The following is a 21,388-nucleotide window of genomic DNA, read 5'->3' as shown; positions in this document are numbered from 1 at the left end:
CTTGCAATGATTGATTAAGTGTGGACTAGTCTGAAAAGAAATGCTTATAGGATGAAACTAAGAATACCCTTTTTAGTACTATTATACTATTTCTTATATTCTTTTCCCCAGGTTTTCTTATTGAAGGGTGGGGGTTAACTGCGACGTCGTTTTACACTTTTCTGATCAAAAAAGAAAAGAATTAGGGCTTCTTTCGGAAAGTGCTCTAACTAGTACACTACTATATGTAATAAAATTAATATTTATTATTTATTTCCTTTCGGTGTCACAACTAGGATTATTTTTGTAAAAAGAAAGGACCCTTCTTAATAATTGTATTTGGTTGAAACTTCTTAATACTATGTAGGATATGTTCAACCCTACTTCCCTTCAACACGATAATATAGAAAATTTAAACAAGCACCGTAACTCTGATACTACGTTAAGAAGGGATTCGAAATTTCAATTTAAAACCGATTGATATTAAGCAGAACAATTCTTTTACCCGTATTACTTTCATGTGTGAGATATATTCAACAATTTCAACCTCTAACTAAACACATTTGTTGTTGGCAGTTGAAAAACATAGATGAAAAGAGTAAATAGATGATTGGTTAGGGTAAGAATGGAATCGAATCGAATGAGACGATACCACGTGGACCACCCAAGCCAAGGCAACCTCGACGATTCCCTCCTTCCTTCCTTACATGCACAATCTTCGTATCCTCCATACACAAACATATATACATATTCTTACATTTTAGTATTTAAATATTAACTGTTCACATACAGACATAGATACATACAAAACAATCAAATAATAAGATCAGAAAGACAGCAAGAGAATGTATAAAAAGATAAAGTAATTAAGGGGGTGGCAGCCTCTCCCCATTCAATATATATATATATATAATTATTTATTTATATTAGAAGTTTCTTTTTGTTCCCTTATAAAACCCTCTTTTGGAATTCAGTCTCCTCTCTTCTCTTCTCTTCTCCTCTATTCATTTCCTCAAAATTTCTTGATTCCCTCTCATGGCGGGTGTATCGTTGCCTCCCGGCTTTCGGTTCCACCCGACAGACGAAGAGCTCGTAGCGTATTACCTCAAGAGGAAGATCAATGGCCAAAAAATTGATCTCGAGGTCATCCCTGAAGTCGATCTTTATAAGTGCGAGCCATGGGATCTTCCAGGTACGTATTTATATATAACTTATCTCGTACACACCTACACGTAAATTCAATAAAAGTATATTTAAACAAAAATTCAAATCAAAATTACTGTTTCAAATCAATTTCAAATTATAACAAGAAAACAAATCTTGAAATAAAAGAAGAAGAAGAAGAATGATATTAAGAAAGTATTGCAATGAAGGAAGGTATATATATGTATATTGTAGAGAGAGAGAGAGAGAGACTTTAATATATTTATATATATATATATGTATGCATATAGTTCAATATTAGAACATGTTCACATTATTAGGAAAAGGGATTGAAGTAAGTTGATGGTCCCTACATCTTTCTAAGTGGATGCATATGAAATTTAATCATTTATAATGTTTTTTAAGACATCAATCTCATGGAAAATAAAACTAACTAATTAATTAAAGAAGTCATATTCATTGCTCAACAACATTCCCACTTTTTCATCTTTTTTGGCTACCTCCCCTTTATTACACGCTAAATATCTATTGTAGTATGCTTATATATATATATATATAATTTGTATGTACATATTTTTTTTGTGATTTAGAATCAATCATATGAAAAAAACTGTTTTACATTTTAAACATCATTTGAAACACTATATTTACTTCAAAAATACAACAACAACAATAATCATAATAATTAATAATAAACACACCATGTTCCTTATCTTTGTTTAATTTATTTTAAATGGAATATTTAAGAATTTGTATATTCCAAACCCTAAACTATATTTGATACTCTTTTCACTAAAATTCAATTGTTAGCTAACAAAGTTCTAAAATGGAAAAGCATGGCCTAAGACATGTAGAGAAGACAATGAAAACATGAACCAGATCTTGTAATAAAGCCAGCATTTATATATTGACATATAAATATATATATATATATATTCATGTTCTTCCATGACAATTGACATAATTAATTAACACCATTGATCAGGAAAGTCACTGCTACCAAGCAAAGATCTTGAATGGTTCTTCTTTAGCCCACGAGATCGTAAATACCCGAATGGATCAAGAACGAACCGGGCTACCAAAGCCGGGTATTGGAAGGCGACTGGCAAAGATAGGAAGGTGATGATGAATAGTTCTACTTCAGAAGGAATTAACAGGGCTGTGGGGATGAAGAAAACCCTAGTTTATTACAGGGGGCGAGCCCCCCATGGGGCGCGAACCGATTGGGTTATGCATGAATATCGCCTCGATGATAGAGAATGCCTCGATCCCTCGTCGGGCTTGCAGGTATATCTATATATATATGTGTGTATATGTATATGTCTATATACATGCCAATTTAATTTTGCTTTTATAGGTTTGTGAGGAAAATTATTGCAAAATTAATTAGTCTCATATATACATTGAATCATTACTTTTGTCGAATTCTATATTTTTATTAGTCGTATTTGGCCCTATACTTTATAAAAAGATCGCTCTTTTGTGTAATGGCATGTAGATTCGCAAGTGAATACGAGCATTCATTCATCCTCTATGGAAACATGAAAATTGCGAATTTTTTTTTGTTAGTATAAAACTAAAATACAATCGGAGAAATATATGAGGTACAAGTGATAATTAATCATCTATACTATGTAATAAATAAATTATATGTATCTCTTTATATTTAATTTTTAGATGAAATGATCATTTAAAATGATATCAGAGTCAGGATGTTCAAGACATTTATCTATCTTGTATGTGAAGGGATTTCATGATTTAACAAACCATCACAAAAAAATCGAACAGAGTTATTATATTAGCTTCAATTTTCTTATTGATCGATATATCCGGACAGGATGCATACGCCCTTTGCCGCATATTCAAGAAGAGTTTAAACATCACAAAGGTAGAAGAAGATCACCAACATCCTGACAATAGTGTCTCCCCGAACATCGACCTGGCTGACGAATTAGGACATTTCGGCGCTTTCAATTCCGGAAATCACCCTGTAATGACATTGAACTCCTCATCAAGTGACCATGAAGCTGCAGCATGGACACACTACTTATCAGAAGAGGCATTTGGTTTTTGCAATAATGAAGACAATAATTCTTTGCCATACCCGCCATCAAAGGTAACCATATATATATATAGATATATATATATTATATTTTCTCGTAAAAAGTTAACATTTAATACAAAAATATTATTTTTTATATTTTCAACACAATTTCTTATTCCTCACATAAAAAAAAAAAATTCAAACTAATATACCTAAAAAAAAAAATAAAAATACACCATATATTTATTGAGTATATACACACATAAGTTTCATTATTTTATTCTTAATTTTGTTATATATTATTATTATTTCTTTTTTGTTTAGATGGGGATTACATTAGAGTGTGCGAGATTACAAACGAGGTCTTCATTGCCTCCGCTAGAGGCCATTCCCGATTTTTCGCCAGCTGCTTTCTCTAACAACCCGACTAACAACACACCATCTTCAAGCGTATTCCATGACTATACGTACCCCCCTCGAGATCTCATGTTGTCGACTTACTTGGATAATTATGGAGATGAGAACAATCCCATGAGGTTCATTGAAACTGGAAGAAATAATTATATGGGTGATGAGAACCTAAGCTGGATTGGAATGCCTAACCACGAATTTGAAAAGGTAATTTTCCCTCCGTCGTCTAAGGGTCACATTTATGTTTTGCATCATTATATTAAAAATATTTTTATATTTATATAATTTTTTATTTTTTATAAATATCCTTTTATTAGTATTATAAGACACTAGTAAAAGTATTTTTACAATTTTTTTTAATTTGTACAGAAACTCAACAACAATTTTTATATTCTTTTTTTAATTTCTCCGTATCATATTATCCTTCTTCCACCTTAATTAAAGAATACATATATATTTATATTTATATCAATCTAATTTATTTTCAAAATAGAATTTAAATAAAAGTATATTAATATACACATAATTTGTATAGAATAATTTTTTATATATATATATAGTATAAAAAATATTAAAAAATAATTATAATTAAATAATAATAAATTCCATGTCTAAATGTCATTATAAGTTTGGTGTCTTTTGACAACCTTATACTCAGGTGTGGACAGATGACTTGAGGACGGCTCCCATAGAAGGCATCTCCAATATTGTCCGAGGGGAATATCGAGATTTTGAAATTGAAGGTATGTATGTAAATAGTACTCACGTTCTTTTGTGTTTATTTAATTCTATCATTATTTTTTATTATTCAAACTTTTATTTTTCTTTCTTAAAATATTTTATTCAATTTTTTTTTTACGAAATTATTGTACACTTATTATTTTGGCCTACTAAAAAATATATATAAAAAAAAAACAAATAAAAGTGATGTTTTAAATTGAAAAATAGAATTAATATCAAATGTAATACTTTTGAGCTGGGTATTTTATTGTAAATTGTATATTACTAATTAAGAAGAAGTTTTAAAACACAACAACTTCGGATGTGTTCTTTTTTATGATTATTTTGGATTTTCATTTTCATTTTCATTTTCGTTTCAATAATAATTTGAATGCGATATTTTATAAAAACAAAATATAGGAAATCGTGAAAATTGAATAATACTCTCTATCTCGGATAATTATGTCACTTTATATGATGCTAATAAATAATTGCATTTAAATATAAAAATATGTTTGATAAAAAATAAAGTAAGAATACTACGAAAAAATTATTAAGAAGCTTACAAAAAAACAAATATGGTAGGTAGAAAAATAATTATTACTAGTTCAAACAAAGTTAATAAAATTACGAACGAATAAAAATTTTCGATGCAGGCGGTCACAACTTTGAAGCATTCTTCACTACAGAAGTAAGCGATACAATCGGAGGCAGCGAGGTGTTGATTGATAATTTCTCGAACTCGCCGGACTTGGACATATTCGATGACAATAATATCCAAGTGAATCATGGATTACTCGTTTCGACTCGACAAACAGCTACAACATTTTATCACCAAGTAGTGCCATCAAAGACAATCTCCATCTCTATAAACCCAACAATTAGAGATGAAAATCCACCGATGGGTTTTGTACCGAGTTTGTCGAGGAAATTTAGGATGTTGGCGAAAAATACGATAAGAAGCTTGGGAAGATCTCAAGAGGAAATGAATCCAAGAAGTGTTGGGGGAGGGAGAAATTTGTTTGGGGAGATTAAGGATGTTCTAAGGTGTTACTTGACCCTAGTTTCTCTTGATTTGCACAATTTGTGGAAAGGGGATTTGTTGCTAGGGTAAAATAATCTAAGGGCCAAGAATAGAGCGACTTCGAATTTCGATTACTTGCTACAACAACTACAACTATTATTAGTTTTTCTTTTTTTTTTTTTTTAATTGGGAATTCTTGATGAAAATCGTTTGATTGTATGTTGTAATACAATATTGAAATTAGAATTCGTTTCAATTAATTATACTAGTAAATTTAGAGTGATATCTTTGTATGTTATTCAAATTTATCCGGTTTGATTAATATACCCTTTGAATTTTTCGCTCAAAAAACAATAAGAAATTAGTTGTAGTAGAAAAACATCATGTAACAACATGGGATGAATCCGGTATTATTAATACTATACAGATCAGGTGTTGAAAATATTATTTCAGCACCCGATGAATAATTACTTTAATTGTATTAATTAAGTATATTACTTGAACTTAATTAGTTTTTAAGCATTCAGCAAAGTATTGAATTAAAACTTTTCAGCACTTGATCCGTATTGCTATTAATATACCATTTGAAATGTAATACTCTCTTTGTCCGGTCAGATTGTACTTAACATTAAAAATATTCATATATTTGTATAATTTTTTTTACAAATGTTATTCTATTAGTATCACAAGACACTAATTTAGGTATTTTTGCAATTTCTTTACTAAATAAAATCCTTAGAACTTGATTCACGAGGTAGTATATATTTTTTGTTTTGCATAGTTAAAAAAAAAAAAGTGATTAAAATAATAAAGGAAAATGGTATTATTTGTTTCCTAAAATATGAAATCGACATTTTTTTTTTATGGATAAGTAAATAAATAAAATAAATATTATATATATATATGATATAGAGAGTATTTAAATAATTGGGTCTTGAATTTTACTTTAATTTTGGTTTCTTTGGTACGACAGATACTCTTGGGTATGATAATAGGGAATAGAGTACTTCCCCTGTTCCTGTCCCTGTCCGGTTCCGGCAACCCCAACCCACTGTAGTAACTGGAAACTACTGCACGCCGGCGCACCGCAGGGAGAGCGAAAAAGAAAAAAAAGAGTATAAAGGAAATAAGGCACTGTTTGGGTGTATGAATCTGAGTCACATGCATGGTACTGGTGAGGCACTACAATTACAAAGCACAAACACAAAGCCCCAACACACTAAAAACCAAAAACAACCACGCCAAAGAATTAAAAGCTACCCTTTTCATTCACGGGCTGATATTAAAGCACCAACCAACACTAAACACAGAGAGAGAGAGAGAGAGAGAAGAGAAGAGAGAGATTCATCCCCTTTTGCCAGACACAAAAATCTCAACCAAACACGGCCTTGAGGGGCCATTAATGTAATTCATTGAGTGAGTCCTTCCTCTCTACAATGTAGTTACATATATATATATATAAAAGCACTCTCACTCTCACTCTCACTCTAACACAGACCCACAAATATAGATATATATATATATATTGTGAAAATGGTGGAGAAGTATGTATGGAATAGGAATTGGTGGAGATGTAGTAGTAGTGTTTGGTTAAGGGTAATTATGGTAATTTGGGTAGTAATGTGGAGTGAGAAAATTGAGAGAGTGAGGGGAGGAGGAGGAGGAAATGAGGTGAAGATTAGTGGGAATGTTTCAGAAGCAGAAGATGCAGCAAACTTCAGAATATACTATGGCCAGACCTTTAAAGTCATCAAGAATGGCTTTGATGGCAAGAGTTATCTTCTCATTCAGGTCTTTCTACTCATTCACACCTTACATTTATTTCTTTCTTTCTTTTATTATTCTGAAATTCGATCAAATTATGCCAAAAAATAATACTCTTTTCGTCCAGCCAGAAAGTATACATATTTTTATTTTGAGATGTCCAATTACAAAATAAACATGTCATTAAATATCCTACTTTTTTCACAAATACCTTTACTTTACATCACATCATTACTTTTACACGAAAAAACAAAGGCAAAAATGTCATTACACTACTTTTAACAACTCATTATAATTAAAATACTATTATTTCTTAAATATCGTGTCAAAAGTAAATGTAGACATTATAAGTGGACGGAGGGAGAAATTGTTTTCTTTCTTTCAATTCCTTCTTGATCTTGTTCTTGTTCTTCAATTAATATATATATATACACAAAAGTATTCAAGCCATAGAAATATGACTTATATTATGCAAATTAATAAAACAAAATGTTCCAAGTTAATTCTAAATAAACCTCTTAAGTTTGGGTTGAAAATATTTTAGTTGCTCTCAAAGGATTTATTTTATTAAATTATCATGTATGTAAAATATAAATAATGAACATTTCCTTTCTTTATTGTCATCTTCCTTCTTCACACTTTTTCTATGTATTGATATTTATCTATCTATCTATAAATTATTTTTGGGATAAATTTTTGTTTAGTCTATTATCTGGCATCCTTTTATTATCTTCGTAATTTAAATGAAAAGCATTTATAAAAAAATAGTCATATATTATATCCCCAATTGTCGAAAAGGTTTTCCATAGCAAGATATTACACAAGATGGTACTAATATTGATGTAGATTTAAGTTATATATTTATAAATTGAAAATATATGTTTCAATATTTATTTAAAAATTAAAAACATATTAATATTTAGTGCAACGTGATTAGTTCAAGTATTATGTCATGTCAGTATATATGACAATATTTTAGTAACAAAGAAATTTTAAGAAGAGTATTAATAAGCTTATTTTTATGAATACTCTTAAGTAAAAAAATCAAGATTACCAAAATTGCCACATATCATACTAGCTAGAAATATACTCCCTTCGTCCATGCATAAAGTATACAATTATTTTTGGAGTATTTGTTTTACTATTTTTATTTAGACTTAGGAATTTTCAAACCTCGTTGCTAATTAATTTATTGATTTCCATAGTTTTTTTTTTTTTGCACAGAACAATTCAAAGATGGCAACGAAAACAAAATATTGCACTTCAAGGATAAAGTCATTCGTCATTCCATTATCCAATTATTCCATTGACGCCGACTATTTTCCAGGTCATTTCATTACCGATTTAATTTTTGTCCCACGCGAATATATAGGGGTGTCAATTTTGAACACGATAAAAAAATATGAGCATGTTCGACTTGAAAAGTAAAGATCCGAATGAAGATGATTTTGGTTTCTCTAAAAATCAGCTTGAGTTAACCATTTTGGACATCATTTAACCATTTTGATGACTAAATTGTTAGACGATTAGTTAATTTTTTCCATCGAAATGCTTATTTTTATTAATGATCTTTTGAACAAAATGTTGACTGTAATTTTAATTTATAAATCATGATTTTATTCTTGTTAATTTAGTTATATATATGTATCTATTATTTTTGTAGTTTTTAGTAGATTATATAGTAAAATTTCAAGTGTCCAGTAACTTTTCTAATATGTTTTGTGTTTGGTTATTTATTTTCATTTTAGGTTATTGTTGGCAAGAAAAATCCGACCTTAATTAAATTAATGCCATGTTTGTATGTTTAAATTTAAATTTAATTTCAAAATGAAAATCATATTTGTGTTTGTATATTTTATCTTTTAACTTAACCCGACATAAATACGATACGAAAATATGAATATGACATATGTTCCAATATCTGCACTAACTAATGTCTCCTCCATCTACAGTTTCCTTCTTCGAGGTGAGAGTTGCTGTTTTCTGTAAGTAAATTTGTTGTATGGCCCGCTTTCATGTCAGCAAAAAATCGTGTTTTGTCGGAGGTTTGGATTTTGGATATGAGTTTTGAATAGTAAAAGTTTTGAATTTGAATAATTTTATTACATGAAATAAATAGGTATTGATGTGTTGTTTTGAATATAAAATTAATTGTTAGTATAATATAAAAAATAAAAAATTATGTATTTGATTATTTTTTTGAAAAATAAATTAGTAAATAGTAAAATTCGGCCAAAATTCTTCACCCATATACATTGTGCTTATGCATGATTTAATTAGGATAATTCGAGAGTAATTTATGCAATCAAAATTCATACAAAGATGTTTTGTGCAGTTATCTTAAAATGGGAAAATACTCTGTCTGTCCATTCAGCTAATCTATTTATAATAAATATTTTTATCCACTCACAATTTAATATTAGAAGAGTAAACTGTTTTTTTTTTTTTTTTTCCTAGTAAGTAAGTCTGTAGCAAACTAGTCCCAGAAAAATTTTTCGTTGTTTTAGTCCTCCGGTGCCGAAGATGCCTACGTGGCTCGCTGGAAGCTAAGTATCCGCCAGGTGTCGCGGACACGTGGATTTTATTATTTATTATTTATATATTTTTAATTTTAGTTTTTTTAAAATTTATTTTTATTTTTATTTTTTTTAATTTTTTATTTGGTCCAATTGAAAAAAAAAATTAAAAAATTAAAAAATGAAAAACAGAAGAAGTAAAATCTCTTGTCCACTAGGCGTCGATGACCTGGCGGACACGTGGCTTTCGGTGAGCCATGCGGACGTCTCCGGCGCTGGAGAACTAAAACAACGACAGTTTTTTACTTATGAGACTAGTTTGCGACATGCTCCACTATCTACGACACTAAAATGATAAAGGGGTCCAATTACAGAACTAAAGCCCTTTGAGATTTTGTAGTACATTATGAAATAACATTATTTTATTAGTTATGGGAAGTATTTTAAGAGATTTTGACCTTTTTATCCTTTAATTTAAAAAAGTAATTGTATATATAATAGTATGTTTGTAATTTAGGTAAAAGTTAAGAGTATTTTGGTATTGATGTATGATTACTTTTACTAAAATAAAAAATAATACTTTGAAATAAAACAGACAAAAATGGTAAAAAAATATACTTTGAATTGAGACGAATAAAATATTATATTTTAGTTTTCATGTTCAATTATACTTACATAATTTTACCAACAGAGAAAGTAAAATAAAAAAAAGTAATTGTTTGTTCACACAGCACAATTGTAGCACCGTAGTCCGCACAACACGTACTACAATCAATCTCACCACAATAGAGACATATAAACTAAAATAGAAAACACGCTAAAAATATATACCACATATGTTGTATGTTCTATTTTCATATATTGATTAGCCCTAATCAATGCCCTAACTATTCTCATATATCATTTCATGAGTACGTACATATGTATGAGTACAGCTTCTAGGACTCTTAGGAAGTTTAAAGGGTGTGACGACGGATTATGTGGCATCTCAATGCGTGTTGAAGCTATACAACGACGGCCAGCTTCAGCTTATGAACAAAAGCGAGCCGCAGCAGCTGACTAAATTTGCAGCGCACTTTATCGCCAACACGGATCAGCAACAATGGTGCAACTTCGCCACATTTCTCCCGGCCGGGGAGGAGACTGCTCTACAGGTATATATGGAGAGCAAACTTTCGATGAGGCTAGAATTTTTAATGTAATTTAATTTAATTTAGTATAACTCAACCAAAGTTTTATGTGTAATATTGTAATGTGTTGGAAATTCTAATTAAGTGCTTGTGCTTATGCTAATTAATTCAATGGTCGAGTTTCTCAGAGAGCTGAATGGATCAAGTACCTTGGGGTTTTTGCAAATATGGAAACACGAGCAAATCAAGTCTATGATACGGTGAGCAATTAAAAAATTTGATTCGAAGATTTTAGTAGCGCTGAACTTCCAAAAAGATGGGAAAATTGCAAAAAATATCTCACACGTATACTCATTATTCCTTTTGTTATGTATTTATCTTTTTTGCAAAAGTCGCTATTTCTATCCTTTGGTCGCCCGTGGCTGCGCGTGATTTTGCGTAAGGGCGCGTGGTGTGAATTTCACGCGCGGGCAAAGGACATAAATAACGAATTTTGTAAACATGTGAGATATATTTTGCCAATGAGATAAATACAAGACAAAAGTGATAATAGGGTATAAGTGTGAGATTTTTTTGCAATTTTCTCCCAAAAACATTTTAGGAAATTGTAGAATTGGTTTTTAGAGCTTCTACTTGTAAGAACTTTTGTCGAAACACCATTTGCATTCTAAAACAACATCGAATACCATTTTTTTGCTCTAAGCCTTTCGAAAAATCTTCACTTTTTCTATATTTGACTTGATTGCAGATCAAGCAGAATTATATGTGCTTAAGCAAATATGCAGCTAGCAAGAAAGCATTATTCAAGCCGATCGTTGCTTGGATGGCGTTCAAAGATGTAAAAAAGTTTAATTTGTTCTTTTATTTCAATTCTTAATTTTTTCGACTCTCTACAATTTCATTTTCAAAAAGACTGATTTGCATTTCTTTATATATATATATATATATATATAGGGAGTGTGGTCGTTCACGAAAGAGACATACAAGCTAAAGGTATCGAGCAAGAGCAACTTCTGCCCATTAGCTTATCATAAAAAAATTACATTTTTTTTTCTTTCGTGCAATCTATCCTAATCAAGCATATATATTATGCCTTATTGCTACCGTGCGCTTTTGTAGTATGTTGAGGATTCGGGCGGGGAAAACATCGATGACTCCATCAGCAAAATCACATATAACATTTCGATACCAGATGACTTGGAAGCATTTCATGCCATTTTATGTGTGAGTGTGTCCATTACAAGTGCCTTATTTTTTTTCCTTTCACCATTTTTTTTTCGATAACTTGTTTAAGTAAGCTCTTAAAACAATTACAACATAGACTTTGGACGTTGTAATTGATGAGACATATGTGCCCGACCCTTCGGCGTACAATGCCTCCTCGTTTCTTCAAAACTTGAGCGTCGAGGATCAATCTTGCTTTGGTTTCATGGCGAACCAAAGCCTATGGAGATTCGACAAAAGGATTCAAAATTCAGTGATTCTTGGTGAGTATATAGATTGCAATAGACAAACATATATATATATATATAAGGTGTCGTGCTTTTGCATGATCGATAAGATAAAATTGTTACACTTTAATTTTGCTCCATTTACACTGTAAGTATGACTAAATTTATGTTTCTTGATCAAGATTGGTATGATGGAGCAATCTCTCAGCCTCATCTTGTTCTTGCTGATCTCATTGAAGCTTTGTTTCCTTCCGGAAACTACACCACAATGTATTTTAGAAATATCGCCAAGGTAATAAATCTCTGTTTACTTATATTTTCAATTTTATTTTTATACTATTCACTTTCTTGAAATTCATATCAATCATTCGAAAATTTATTTTTCATTTAAAATATTATATTCGAATTTTATTTATTGTCTCATCAAATTTTTTTTTATTTTTTTATTCAAATTTTTACTATTTTCATGAATATTAATTGCAGGAGGAAGGGGTTTTGAATCTTGGTGCAGATATGTGCGATAGAGACAGCTCCATTCCGATGAACCCTGTAATTGTTGCTTGCTGAACTTCTTCCATCACAGTTTTTCAAATTTCTTTGATCTGATACACTCCTATAAACTTTAATATGATTTGATTGTATGTTAACGAATTCATTTAATTTGTACGAGACGAAGAAAGTGTGATTGTTTGTGGGTTTTGGTTTTGAATTTAATTTGGATTTTGAATAATAAAATTTTAAATAAAATACTTGTTTGGTGCAATATAAATACGTGTTAATATACATTTGATTTTTTTTTTTTGAGAAAAATATTTGTTCATCTAAACTTATTTTATGGTGATACGAATTTTCTATAATTATGTATTGAAAATACAATATATCATTTTGGCACAACATATATAATATAATATATTTTATTCATCCATAAAAATAAAAATTTTAATATAAAATGTTATTTTTTTATATTATCGACACGATTTTTTGTATCTAATATAAAAAAATAATACATTAAAAAATACAAAGTGAACACACCCTAGTTTTCCATAATTGTTTATTCTTTGATAACAACAACATTCGATTAATTAGTGGTGCCGCTTCTACCATTTGCCATGTGCTCTTTCCAATTGACAATCGATGCATGAATGTTCTCTAACTAGGCAACACATTCAACGTCTTGATCTTAATCCAAGATGTTGATGGATACCTTAGCCAAATTGAACTACTTGTTAAGCTTGATTCGGGACCGGGAATGAATTTCAACAAACCAAGACATTCCCGCAGCCCTAGTCGACGAGTGCGCTTTGAGTAAACCACAACTAATATGCATTTTATTTTATTTTTTGATAATGAGAATCTTTAATCGCTACTCGACTTTTGGCTAAACCCCAACCAAAATATGACAAATTGGTTGAGACTTCTTTATCTTCCTTCTCAAAAAAGTTCAGCAACATCGTCATCCTCTCTCGTTAAATAACAAAAAGGGCTAAAAACATTGTTATGATTTGGGTTTCAAGAAATTATTGTAGCTGTAATGATGAATTCATAACTTTGTTGGGGATTATTTATAGTTGAAATTTTGAATTATAAATTATGTGATTAATTATATTTTACCTTTTTAGTTTGTGGATAATTGGTAACTAAAATTGTATATTGGTAACAAACATTAATGCAGTAATATCACTTGGAAAAAAAAAAAAGAAAATTAAGAATTTTAATAATTTCACTTGCTATTTCAGTAATTTAGTAAAATATTAAATGATTTTCTGCATAAAATATGGTAATATTAATTTTATTCAATAAATATATTTTCAATTGCCTAAATTTATAATTGGGTGGCGGTTAGAATGCTGACTATATCAATTAAGCATTGTGCTGATTTGATTACTATTGTGCTGAAACTTGAATATATTTTTTTGAAATTAAAATATATTTGGTTATATGTAATTATATAATATGATATTAAAATATGTGTTATATATTATACTTCTTTCATCCCGAAAAAATAGTGTTGTTTGCTTTTTGCATGTAGATTTTTTAATATTATTATTACATTGGTACGTAGTCCAAATTAATATAAAGATAAAAATACTCCTATTAATATTACTCAATATAAAAGTAATGATATTTGTATAATATATTATAAATTATAAGAGTATTTATTATTTTCAGTAAATTGGTGCTATTATTAAATTAGGAAACAACACTCTTGTTTTGAGATAAGCAAAAATTAAAAAAAAAAAATAACATCTTTCTTTTGAGACGAAAATAATTAAATTTTGCTACTTTCTTCGTACATATTTGTTGATTAAATCAAATCACCCAATTAGCACATTAGAGTGTATTGGGCCAATAGTTATGTTCCTATTTACAAAATTAGTAACAAAATTTTAAATTGGTAAAAAAGATAATAATAATAATAATGCAATTATATCACTTGAAAAAACATATAAAAAATATATATATATTCTAATAATTTCATATACTATTTAAGTGATTTAGTCAAACTCTAAATTATTATCAACATAAATTACGATAATATTTATTTTACTAAAAAAATATTTTTTAAATTACCTAAAAGAATATTTTTATGCCAATAATTATGTTACTATTTAAAAATATAAATAATACTAATAAAATCAGAGAAAAATTTAGCAATTAGTAATTCATATAACATACTCCCTTCGTCTCAAACACTCTGCAACATTTATTTTTTTTGTTTGTTCCAAACTCACTGCAATATTTCTAAATTTAGAAATAATTAATAATATTTTTATACATATATTAATATACACTTCACTTTATCCCATCACATCACTAAAAAATAAATAATCATTTCTCTCTCCAATCACATCACTTAATATCTAAATTATCTCAAATTACCATACTTAATACTCCTCATCTAAATTCTCGTGCCAAACACAAATGTTGCACGATGTTTGTCATTTGGGACAGAGAAAGTACAAAAGTATCCAAAAGCAAACATAAATTAACATTAGAACTGAAATATAAATTTTATAATCCTCTTTTAGGAAGCGTCTTGATGAAATAAATTTGAGTTTTAATTTATATAAAAAAGAAAAAAGAGAACAAATGTATATAGGGAACAACGAGGAAAAATAATGACACTGATTTTTAAATTATAAATAAATAAATAAATGAGAAAATTATTAAAAAATAATATACATAACAAATGAAATTACTCATCGGAGATCGAACCATTCAACGTATTTGCCATTGAATAGAAACATATAGCTAATGGTTTATCCGCAAGTATTTGAAATACAAATTACGTGACCATATAAATGATATATGTATATGGAAGTATGAAAGGCCAATACACATGAACCTTTATATAGATCGTGTTGTATTATTTTTAAGCGTAAGTAATTAATAACTCTTTTAAATATAAAATTTTTAATCGTGATCTAATGCAATTTAATTGAAGATTTTATTTATATCGTTATATAATGCAATCACAGGGTGTGTATAATTTTTTTTTTTCAAATTAAAATTTTACTATTCATTCTCACGATTTTCAATAAAATTATATTATTTTTTCATAATAAAAAATTATTTAAATTAAAATTCAAATCATCACTTCAATTTCAAATAAAAAATAAAATATATTATTTTAAATTAAATATTTAACTTGAATTCCAATGCTCCGTTAACCCAACATTTTTTGATAGATTGACTTTTTGTGTATGATACAGAGAATTGTGTCAAAAGTATAAAATATAGTTCATCCGTTCCAATTTAAAGTACTATTTTTACTGTTTCTGTTTTTTCAACTTCAAAATATATCTTTCTTATTTTAGAAAAAATAATCATATACTAATATCAAAATATATTTAACTTACGTATAATTATTTTATATATAAAGTCAAATGGTAAAAATGTTAAAAACCCTTACAATTTTTTACTAACTAATAAAATATTACTATTTTTAAATCTACTATAAAACTCCAAATGGTCCATTTGATTTGGGACAAGAGAATATTATTTTAAGTTGAATATTTAAATTTTTGTAATGAGTATTTGAATTTTATTTTTTTTTATTTTTATAAAAAATATTTTGTATTGTTTATTACTATTTTTAGAAAATCGCAATTAAAAATTAATGATAAAAAGAACAAAACATTCTTTTAAACATTTGAAAATTGGAAAATAATTTTGCATACCATATATATGGGATACATATATAAAATTTATAGACATAATTTACTTTCCGATGTACAATGATAATATCCAACCATAATCACTACACTTGCCATGCATTCAATAAAATTTTCCAAATAAGAACAAAGAATAAATAGACTATCTTCTTCCTACAATAAAAATATTTTTGCATATTAATATTTAAATATTAATTATTAAATTAAAATATAATATAAAATTAAAAAATTAAAAAATAATATACTTTTATTAATATCTTATAATATAAATATAAAATATATTTTGTATTAAAATTTATTTTGTATTAAAATTTTTGTGAATTAATAAAATATATATTATATATTGTGTTAATATATGTATATATTATATTTTTATATAATACTTATAAAAATTGTGGACTCAAAAGTAGAATGTGAGCAAACCCCATGTAATTATTGCCCATTTATAAAGAAATTGAAATATATTTAAATAAATAATAAATAAAACAATAATGATTAAAAGAAAAAAAAAAAAGAAAACAATTTTATTTGTTATAATTAATTATAGTTATTATTATTAATAAGATAAGTCAAAACAAACGATGATTGAATTATAAATAAAAGTACAATTCTTAATTTTGTTATAATATACTTCCTACACGGGGATACATTTTTCATTTTAGTATATTATAACAGTTGATATACTTTTATTTTTAATAAATTTAGTAATAATAAATATATTTAACAAATATAAATCAATTTAATTAAATTTCTAATTTCAATTCACTCAAAAAAATTTTATTTTTATCCATCTTCAATTTCATACAAAATTCTTTTATTTTTATCTTTCTCCTCAATTTTTTTCAAAATCACTATATTTCTAACTCCCTCTTCAATAAAAAAATATTTTTATTTATATTTATATATAATTCTCTATTTTTCTAAAAAAGATTAGTTTATATTAATCATAAATAAAGAAAAATATTTTTTATTTAATCATAATATATACTTATTATCTACAAAATAATATTCATATTATATATATTTTATTGAGATATTATATTTTAAATATTTAAATATTTATTTTAAAATTTGTTAATTATATATATTAATTTCTATTTTAATAATATAAGTCACCATTTTCATAAAAAAATTAAAAAAAAAAAAAAACAAAATCATATACTACTATCACTAACAGATAGAGTAATAATTTAGTTAATATTTTTTTATCAATAAAATCTTAAATTGAATCGCATTAGATCACGACTATAATTTTTGTTTAAAAATGTCATTAATTACTTACGTTTAAATAAAATACGAGTAGACCTATATAAAGGTTAATATTTGTCCGTCATTCATACCTCTCCGCTAACAACACACTATCATTTATATGGTCATGACTTATAATTCACACTTCAAATACTCCCGATAACCCATTAGCTACATGTTGTTCGATCTTTGGTCAGTAATTTCATTTGTTATGTATATAATATTTTAATATTTCTCTCATTGTTTTTTATATATATTGGGTTTGTTCACTTAATTTTTTGAATGAATTTGTTTTTTTTTTTTATGTTAAGTATGATAAATCATATTGGTAATATAAAAAATAATTTTGTATTTAATTATTAATTTTTTGTGAATAAATAATATATATTATGTATTGTATTAATATAAGTATATATTATATTTTTTATAATATTTATAGTGAATCGTGCCAAAAAAAAAATAGTTGGTGAACAAACTCGTTCTCTCTTCTTCTTTTTTTCATTTCTTTAATTAAAAATAAAAAATAAAACCCAAATTTATTTCATTGGTACCTTGGAAAAGAGGATTATAAATTTTATACTTATTAAAGTTGTAATATTAATTTATGTTTGATTTTTGTTACTTTTGTATGCTATATGAATTAGTAATTGCTTGATTTTTCTAAGAATTATTATTATGTATATTTTCAATGAGTAACATAATTATTGGTAAAATAATATTTTTTAGAATAGAAAAATTAATTTTTGAATTAATTTAATATTATTATATTTTATGCGGACAATCATTTAAAGTTGAAAGAAATCACTTAAATAATATATAAAATTATTAAAATTTTATTTTTTATTATCAATTTACAATTTTAGTTACCAATTTTGTAAATAGTAACTTAATTACTGGCGCAATGATATTTTTTAGGTACATGAAAATATATTTATTGAATAAAATTAATATTACCATATCTTATGCAAAAAAAGCATTTAAATATTGACTAAATTATTGAAATAGTATGTGAAATTATTAAAATTTTTAATTTTTTTTAAGTGATATTACTGCATTAATTTTTGTTACCAATTTACAATTTTAATTACCAATTATCCACAAACTAAAATTGTAAAAATATAATTCATCACAATAACTTCTAATCTAAAATTTAACTATAAATATATCCCAACAAAGTTGTGAATACATCACCACATATACAAGAATTTCTTGAAACCCAGAACATGAAAATGTTTTTAGCCTTTTTTATTATTTAACAAAAGAGAGTGATAATGCTGCTGAGCTTTTTTGAGAGATGCATGAAGTCTGCGTTGAGGACGATAAGGAAACCTCCAATCAACCTGTCAATAATGTATATTGATTTGTTGAAATTCATTCTCCTTCCCGAACCAAGCTTCATAAGTGGCTCAACGAGGCCTTCCAAATAAAATAATAAATATAACAAAATAAAAATAAAAATAACTCGATGTGACATCAGTTGAATTCGCTCGAGTATAGGCATCCCTCAAGATTTTGGATTAAGATCAAGACGGCGAGTGGATTGCTTAGTTAAAGAACACTCATGCAAGTATTGTCAATGGAAAGGAGCACATCGGAAATGATAGTCGCACCGGCACCACTAATCGAATGTTGCTATTGTCCAAGAACAATAATTACGGGGAAACCACAATTACATTATATTCTCTATAATGATAAAAATCCAGGCAATGGCATTGGCGGAAGTAGCGGCGGAAATGGTGGAGATGTAGGTGAAAGTGATTGTAGTGGTAAATGTTAGTTAAAAAATATGATGTAGTCTTTCTGTTTTTAGTGAAAATATTTTTTTTATTCAAAAGTATTTATGTTATTATAGTAAAAGTTATTGTACAATAATATTTAAATTTTATAGAAATTATAAATATATTATTATATATACAATTAATCTATCTACAAATTAAAAAGAACAAAATTATCAAAAATACTTTGCATTACTCTTACTGATTAATAAAATATTATTATTTTTTAATTTATTATGTTTGGATTGAAAATGAGAAAAGTATAACTGATAATTACAAAATTATTAATTTGACAAAATATTTTTTTATCCATAATAAAAATATTGTATTTTTAATGTTTAATATTTCTTTTAATAGTTTTTTTTTTTTTTTTTTCCTTTTTCATAATTTCATTGGAGGGAAGTGTGAAATTGGCTATTATTGGAAGTAAATAATGTGGTTGGATTTGGGGCATACTAGTGAATATAATGTTTTGATATAACAATTAGATATATTTTTTATTTTAGTATATTATAACAGTTGATATATTTTCTATTTTAGTATATTATAACAATTGATATATTTTTATTTTTAATAAATTTATAATAATAAAAATATTTAACAAATACAAATTAATTTAATTAAATTTTTAATTTCAATTTATTCAAAACATTTTTATTCTTATCCATCTTTAATTTTATTCAAAACCCTTTTATTTTTTTATTTTTCTCCTTAATTTTTCTCAAAATCTGTGATTTGGTTTTATATTTTACTATTTCAATATTTTTATCCCTAAAAATATTACATCAAACATCTATTTTTTATTTATTATATTACACTAAAATTAAATTTTACATTCAAAACATTGCATCAATATATATTTATATCACATCAAACAACTATTTTAATTCAAAATTTTACTATTTAAAACCAAACCTCAAATCTAACAAGTAAACACACCCCCTCAATAAAAAAAAAATATATATATATATATTTATCTATATTTACATATAATTCTCTATTTTTCTAAAAAGATTAGTTTATATTAATCATAGATAAATAAAAACATTTTTTATTTAATTATACTACATCCGTCCACTTAATAAATTTACACTTACATTTTGCGTCATTGTACTTAACATTAAAAATATTCTTATATTTGTATAATTTTTTACACAGATGTTATTTTATTTGTATTATAAGATAATAATAAAAATATTTTTATCATTTTCCCTTTATTTGTACTATATTTTTTTATATAATAATTAATATTTAAAAATCAATATAAAAAAACAAATGTCAACCTTCAAAATGGAGGGAGAGAGTATTATATAAAAATTTATTATTTACAAAATAATATTCATATTATACATATTTTATTGAAATATTATATTTAAAATATTTAAATATATATTTTAAATTATATATTAATTTTTATTTTAATTTAAAAATATAAATCACCATTTTCATAAAAAATAAAAAATAAAAAAAATAATATCATATACTACTATCACTAACAAAGAGTGTAATAATTTAGTGATTTTTTTTTATCAATAAAATCTTAAATTGAATTGCATTAGATCACGGCTATAATTTTTGTTTTAAAAAGTCATTAATGACTTACGCTTAAATAAAATACGGCACGACCTATATAAAGGTTAATGTTTATTCGTCATTCATACCTCTCTGCTAAACACACATTATCATTTATATGGTCATGACTTGTAATCCACACTTTAAAAACTCGCAGATAAACCATTAGCTACATGTTGTTCGATCTATGGTGAGTAATTTAATTTGTTATGTATATAATATTTAATATTTCTCTCATTGTTTTTTACATATATTGGGTTTGTTCACTTAGTTTTTTTTTGGATGAATTTGTTTTTTATATAAAAAATAATATTTTGTGTTTAATTATTAATTTTTTATGAGTAAATAATATATATTGCGTATTGTATTAATATAAGTATATACTCCTTTCGTCCATCTTAAAGGTTTATATTTA

At 26.5% G+C, this 21,388-nt stretch overlaps 2 protein-coding genes across 2 annotated transcripts; both read left to right on the top strand.

Annotated features, from left to right (window-relative positions):
* The first annotated feature begins 707 nt into the window (after nt 1-707).
* On the top strand, nt 708-5,564 carry LOC127262473 (NAC domain-containing protein 86-like). Its single transcript, XM_051291165.1, has 6 exons — nt 708-1,171; nt 2,129-2,430; nt 2,981-3,259; nt 3,512-3,805; nt 4,257-4,341; nt 4,975-5,564. The coding sequence occupies exons 1-6, from the start codon at nt 1,015-1,017 to the stop codon at nt 5,430-5,432; spliced, it is 1,575 nt and encodes a 524-aa protein (XP_051147122.1). The 5' UTR covers nt 708-1,014; the 3' UTR covers nt 5,433-5,564.
* A 1,115-nt stretch (nt 5,565-6,679) lies between these two features.
* On the top strand, nt 6,680-12,956 carry LOC127262012 (uncharacterized). The gene is made up of 11 exons (XM_051290480.1): nt 6,680-7,133; nt 8,331-8,433; nt 9,059-9,072; nt 10,558-10,776; nt 10,941-11,012; nt 11,501-11,590; nt 11,707-11,745; nt 11,872-11,976; nt 12,074-12,239; nt 12,386-12,495; nt 12,687-12,956. Exons 1-11 carry the CDS (start codon nt 6,876-6,878, stop codon nt 12,768-12,770), a joined length of 1,260 nt encoding a protein of 419 aa, XP_051146437.1. The 5' UTR covers nt 6,680-6,875; the 3' UTR covers nt 12,771-12,956.
* The last annotated feature ends 8,432 nt before the right edge of the window (nt 12,957-21,388 follow it).

Source organism: Andrographis paniculata, unplaced genomic scaffold (assembly GCF_009805555.1).
Source record: "Andrographis paniculata isolate CXL003 unplaced genomic scaffold, ASM980555v1 Contig65END, whole genome shotgun sequence".
NCBI lineage: Eukaryota > Viridiplantae > Streptophyta > Magnoliopsida > Lamiales > Acanthaceae > Andrographis > Andrographis paniculata.
This window is presented reverse-complemented; position numbering and strand designations above follow the sequence as displayed.